This window comes from Austrofundulus limnaeus, unplaced genomic scaffold (assembly GCF_001266775.1).
Source record: "Austrofundulus limnaeus strain Quisiro unplaced genomic scaffold, Austrofundulus_limnaeus-1.0 Scaffold127, whole genome shotgun sequence".
Classification (NCBI taxonomy): Eukaryota; Metazoa; Chordata; class Actinopteri; order Cyprinodontiformes; family Rivulidae; genus Austrofundulus; species Austrofundulus limnaeus.
The window spans coordinates 292434-298567 of NW_013952529.1; the positions used below are offsets into that span (position 1 = coordinate 292434).

The 6134-nt window shown below is 39.2% G+C and overlaps 1 protein-coding gene across 1 annotated transcript in view; it reads left to right on the forward strand.

The window, feature by feature from the left end:
* Positions 1-2581: 2581 nt before the first annotated feature.
* nol8 (nucleolar protein 8) overlaps positions 2582-6134 on the forward strand; it is a gene marked incomplete at its 5' end in the record, with an annotated part of 11139 nt that continues 7586 nt past the window's right edge. Inside the window, 6 exon segments of the mRNA XM_014015303.1 lie at positions 2582-2651; positions 3282-3427; positions 3521-3583; positions 5057-5135; positions 5298-5454; positions 5794-6086. Of these exon segments, the coding sequence (XP_013870757.1) occupies positions 2582-2651; positions 3282-3427; positions 3521-3583; positions 5057-5135; positions 5298-5454; positions 5794-6086 (808 nt within the window).

Here is a 6134-nt window from a genome sequence, read left to right on the forward strand (position 1 = left end):
TTTTTTAGGTGTTAAAGTATCAGATTTTGTCTCTAGGATGATACAAAAATAACTTTTCTTTGTTTTTTAGGTGTTAAAGTCTCAGATTTTGTCTCTAGGATGATACAAAAATAACTTTTCTTTGTTTTTTAGGTGTTAAAGTCTCAGATTTTGTCTCTAGGATGATCTGAAAATAACTTTTCTTTGTTTTTTTAGGCGTTAAAGTCTCAGATTTTCCTCTGTGGTTCTGAGAAGCTATAATTGGAGCGACCTGTTGAGCGTGACTCTCTGTCTCCCTCTGCTGCTGAAATGTTTCAGTTTTCTGCTCCTCAGCTGATTTCACTGTTTTCACTTTATTACATGTTTATTATAAATTACTACGGACCAGTTAAAATGGGCTCAGGAACAAACAGGAAAATTGCTCAGGAACAAACAGCATAAAGGACAGACTGAGGGGAGACTCTACCTTGACCTCAGACAGTTTAAACTCCAGCTGAAACACGAGTTCGGAGCAGCGACCCGATAAACAGAACAGCTGGACCGTCTCACTGCCACCTGCCAGAAACAGACACAGGAAAACAACAAATATCATTTAATCCAGGTGTTTTATACCAGAACCTATATTAGTTAATAACTAACATCATGCTGTTCATGGGACGACCAGTTCTTTTAGTTTATGTTATTATAAATCAGAAGTTCTTACTGCTCTGCAGAGTTTTTGTGATGCAGCTGCTCAGACTGATGCCGTTCATCTGAGTCTGCAGCTTCAGGTCCTCCTCCAGCTCCTCCACCTCCTCCTTCAGCCTGGACACCAGCGTCTCCTTCCCTGCGCCTCCTCTCTGGCCACACATGTACGCCCTGTGGAGGGGAACACAAACCCGATGAAGAAACAAACCTAACGAAGCAACAACGAGCACATACAGCTGGAACTGACAGGGCTTCCTGCATCTGTCCTCTGAAGTGGACCGTCACGTCTCTGCTGCTCTGCTGCTGCAGACCTTTGATTTCTGTCTGCAGGTGTTGGATCTGCTCCTCCAGCAGCTTCACCTCCTCGGTGTTCTCCTCACTCATCTTCACTTCTCCTGCGTGGAACCAATCAGGAAGTTTAAAACAATGTTATTTAACAGGGAGCGGGTCAAATGGGAGTCAGACAGAGACTCTCTTTGGACCTGAACTGTTTAAAGTGCCTGTGACGTGCAAATTCTTCAGATACAGAAAGTCAAGGAAAGCCTCTTTATATTTAAGAACCTTGGCATAATACACACAATTTACCCATTTTGTCTCTTAACTGTCATGTTTTCTTTTGATTTTGACTCAGCGAAAGTGAAACAGGAAGTGACATCAAAGAAGTGAAACAGGAAGTGACATCAAAAGGGAACTCTCTGTTTTTTTATTTATTGAAACATTTGAACTCTGACTCGTCTTCATCTCTCTGTAATAGTGATTCAAAATAATTTAAAGAAACATCAGATTCTTCTCTAGAGTCTGTGTTGTTAGCTATTTTAGTAACACAATGTTTACACGCAGACATTCCCCTTTGACATCACTTCCTGTTACTTCACATGCAAATATCTCAACAGCTGTTCATCTCAGCAGCTTGAAATTTGTTTAGTTAAATGTTCTAAATGTTGTCTTTCCAAAAATGCCTTTGCTTTATTACTAAAATCTGATGTCACAGGTACTTTAAAGTAGAATTAGGACAGCCTGTCTGTCTGTTAAACTGCATCAAACTGGTTTGATTTTGAGATTCTCCTGATCTCAACCCAGTCTAACATCTGTGGAATGTTCTGGATGAAAGTCTGTCCTGCTTTAAGGTCCTACTGAAGACGTGATGACAGCAGACCACCTGGATGGGTCAGGTCGGTGTCAGACAGGTGGTCATAATGTTATGGCTGATGGACGTAAACAATCCGCTGACAGATTTAAATGTTGTTAAATGGATGAATTCCACTGGTTAGTCATAAAAACAGAGATGAGTCGTCGTGTTTACGCAAACAAGTAAACTATTAAAAACTTAATTTAGCGCTTTTATTTACACCACACGTGACAAATTCATATTTTTAATTAAAAAAACTAAGCAATGTTTCGTAGCAGTGATTTAAACAAAGAGTGTTGTCTCAATTAACAACACTATAAAATAAAATAGGTTATTTTTACCTGATTTGTTTTCCTGTCTGAGCAGAGAAATGTTTGCAGCCTCGCGCTCTGTCCGGACTGAACCACCTCTGCCTGAAGACGGGGGGTGGCCTTGTGTTTTTGTGATATTTCTGTAAACTAAAAGGCTATTTCTTTACATAGAACTATCAGTTGTATCAAGAAAGTCAAATTAAATTAATATTATTTGTGTTTTAATGTCATTATTGGTCAGAAAAAAAACAAATGAGCGCAATCTGCGATGAAAAGAAAACCCCTGATCAAACAGCAGAAAGGACCCAACCAAACTGTGGTCCCGGAAGTAAATATTTCTTTGAAAATAGGTCGTATTTTTGGCTAACATTAGTTTTATTGTTTTAAACGTGTTCGTTTCTCCCTGTAGACACAAACAACCATAATAATAATGTTTACACGCTTTTCTTGAAACGTTCTGTTAATTTTATTGCAGCGGAACCTTTGAAAAACAGGAAACGTCAGCCGGACTCTGAAAATAGCAGCACCGGTTGGACCCATGTGAGGTAAACAGATGTGATTTTTGTTACTCCTGTCTGTTTAAAATAAACAGGTAGTTTAAATCTGACTGTTTCGACTTGTTAACTAGATGTTTGTTTATTTTAGCGAGACAGGTTTTAATTTGCTCTGATTTTATGTCTTTGATGCTGGGGTTGAGTTTAAACTCATGTTAGCATGAATAAAATGCAATAACAGGACGATAAGTGTGATGTTTAGTGGTTTAGGACAGTGGTTCTCACAAAGTGGAGGGTCTTGAGAAGACTTATAGAAAGAAAACGAACTTTTAAAATGGTATCTGCTATTTTATTTTGTGAATCTCAAGCTGAAAAACTTTGGAAACACTAGATTAGTTTAGCAGGGGTTTCTGGTCCTGGTTCATAAGATAAGATAACAGACAGACAGACTTTATTGTCATCATTGCACAGTCATAATATAAATGTGATAAAAAGATGATCTTCCTGCATGCTTTATTTAGTTTCCCTGAGCACACCTGAGTCAGTAGTTTACCTCTTCATGTTCTACAGAAGTCTGTTAACCAGGTGTGTTGGAGCAGAGGATCTTCTAACACATCCAGGACAGTGGTCCCCCAGGACCAGGACTGGACCCCCCTGATGTAACATATGTTGTGTTTGCAGTGAGGGTTGCTGTGAAGACGAAGCGATGCGGCGGCTGTACGTCGGCGGGTTGAGCCACACGGTGACCCAGAAGGACCTGAAGGATCGGTTTGGAAAGTTTGGCGAGGTGGAGGACGTGGAGCTGCGGACCAGGAGGGACGAGGATGGTGAGGACGTTACTGAGATTAAAATGTTCTTTAAACTGTTCAAATCATTCAGAAACCTTTTAACGGACCTGTTTTCTATTTATTTATCTGCAGGTGTTCCTTATAAAACCTTCAGCTACATCAACATCAACATTTCTGACGCTGAGCTGAAGAAATGTAAGAATCAGAGTCGAACCAACAAACATTTAGCTCTAAAACCAATCCTAACATCGTAGGAGCTGAAATATCATCAGTTTTTAGTTAGTGTATTGTATTGGGGTCCCACAGGGTTCTGTGTTAGGGCCCAAGTTGTTTCTTTTGTATGTCAATGATTTGGTTAATGCGTCTGATGTAATGAAATGTGTCATGTTTGCAGATGACACTACTTTTTTTTTTTGTTCGGGAAACAATTTAGAACATCTGCTAGCTTTGTTGCAATTTAATTTTGTAAAGATACATGATTGGTTTGAGTTTAATAAATTATCACCTAATTTGGATAAAACTAACTATATGATATTTAGTAAACGAAAAAAATGGTTGATGTTTCATTTCAAATTTGTGGTGTTGAAATTAGCAGAGGTACTGAGGTGAAATTTTTGGGTGTTATTATTGATGAAAATTTAAATTGGAAATCTCACATAAGTTAAATTAAAACTAAAAGTGTGAAATCAATTGCAGTTTTATACAAGGCTAAGGAAGTATTTAATGATGAAGCATTGCTTTTATTATATAACGCCATTATTGAACCTCATTTAACTTACTGCACTGAAGTTTGGGGAAAAGCATGTAAAATATTCACATATCCTGTTTTTGTTTTGCAGAAAAGAGCCGTGAGAATTTTGACAGGAAAATGTTGTTGTTGTTGTTGTTGTTGTTGTTGTCATCCATCTAATGTTTTGTTTAGTCAGTTGAGATTATTGAAGTTTTATGATGTATAAAGCTCATAACAATGATTTACCTTCTGAAATACAATTTTACTTTACTAAGAGGAAAAGTGTTTATAATTTGAAAGGATTCTAGATGTTTGTTTTACCAAAAATTGGAACAAGCTTGAAAGAGAGATGTACTTCAGTTCAGGCTATCAAATTATGGAACAGTTTAGCAAAGAACCTCAAAACTACTGGTTTTATTTATTCATTTAGAAGAAGGGTCGAAACTTTATGTTTGAAAAGTTATGGGCAGTCTATGTTTGAATAATTTACATTTCTTCTTGGTTTTTTCTTTTTTTCTCGGCTGTTCATTGGATGAAATAATAGTAGTTTTTTATTTCTTTGTTGATGTATATTTTGTAATTTTTATGGATATTGTTTTAATTGGGGGCAGATATTATAAGATTCTTTTCTTCTCTCTGCTCCTTTTCATTTAATGGTATTGTGCTTATTTTGTGTTTATTTTTAATTAAGTTTGTTTTTTGTTGTTTAAATGAAATAAATTTTATAAATAAAATTATGGGGGGCAGCCGGCCCCTCCAACAGAACTGCTCCTCTACTGTTCTGTGCTGCTGTTGCTAACGTTTAGCTTTTAGCTTTTTACCGTTCTGCTCCTTTTAGCTTTAACAGCTCAGTTTCAGCTTCTTCAGCGGATGTCAGCGTTCTGTTTTCACAGAACTTGTTTCTCTGGGTTTCAACATGAAATCTGTTCCCTCTGCAGGTTTGACGGTTCTGAACAAATCCAAATGGAAAGGAGGAACTCTGCAGATTGAAGCAGCTAAAGAGAGTTTCCTGCACAGGTGATTCATTTTAAAGCGTCTGCATCATTAATACTTCATGTTTTTCTGTAAAGACTTTAGTTGAACATTTGTCCCAAAGCAGGAGCAGCTGATGTTGCAGATCAGACTCTGATGCTGTCTGAGTGAAGCTACAGATCTAAATGTGATGTTGCTCTGGTTCAGGTTGGCTCAGGAGCGACAGGAGGCAGCCGAGCAGCGTCTCCGTGGATCTGCAGCTGAAGACCAGAAGCAGAAGCTTCTGGACTCTCTGAGCAAAGCCGGAGTGGAAGACTTCACCATGAAGGCTGCGGTGCCGGGGTCCGAAGTACCGGGACACAAGGTTGGTCCATCCAGGTGCTTCCTGTGTGACCTCAGACCTGAGAGGTGCTGCATGTTCTTAGGTTCATAGTTTATCTTCAAAGTGCATCTGAAGGCAGAGCGGTGGCTCCGCCTCCTCAGCGGGACAGATGTAGCGGTGCATCTCACTTGCTCACAGACATTAGTCCATCTCAGGGTAATAACGATTCAACAATATTACTTATTACATAAAACAAACATGAAAATTAAAAACAACAATAAACAGACTTATGTGGTCACCTTATTTTCTCTGGGTGCGCCGCATTTATGTAGCTCCTCCTACAGTTTCTAAACAGTTTTATTTGTTTCTCTCTGGTTTCAGGACTGGGTCGTCAGTAAATTCGGCCGGGTTCTTCCTGTCCTGCAGCTCAGGTGTCAGAAAGGCCCCAAAGCTCGAACCTCCAAGTACGACCCGTCCAAATACTGTCACAACATCCGCAGGCTGGACCGCAACGCTGCCGACGAGTCCACACCTGTGACCCAGCTCACCTGGGAGGTGCAGGGGGGCGATGATGACATCAGTAAGAAGAGGAGGGGAGAGTTCCCCCCGTTTAAACCGCCAAGACCCAAGAAGACTCGAACAGACGCAGTAAACTCTGATTCATTCAGACACACGTAAGCTTTTTATTTAAAACCTGTTTTAGATTTAGAAAAAATCTAAAC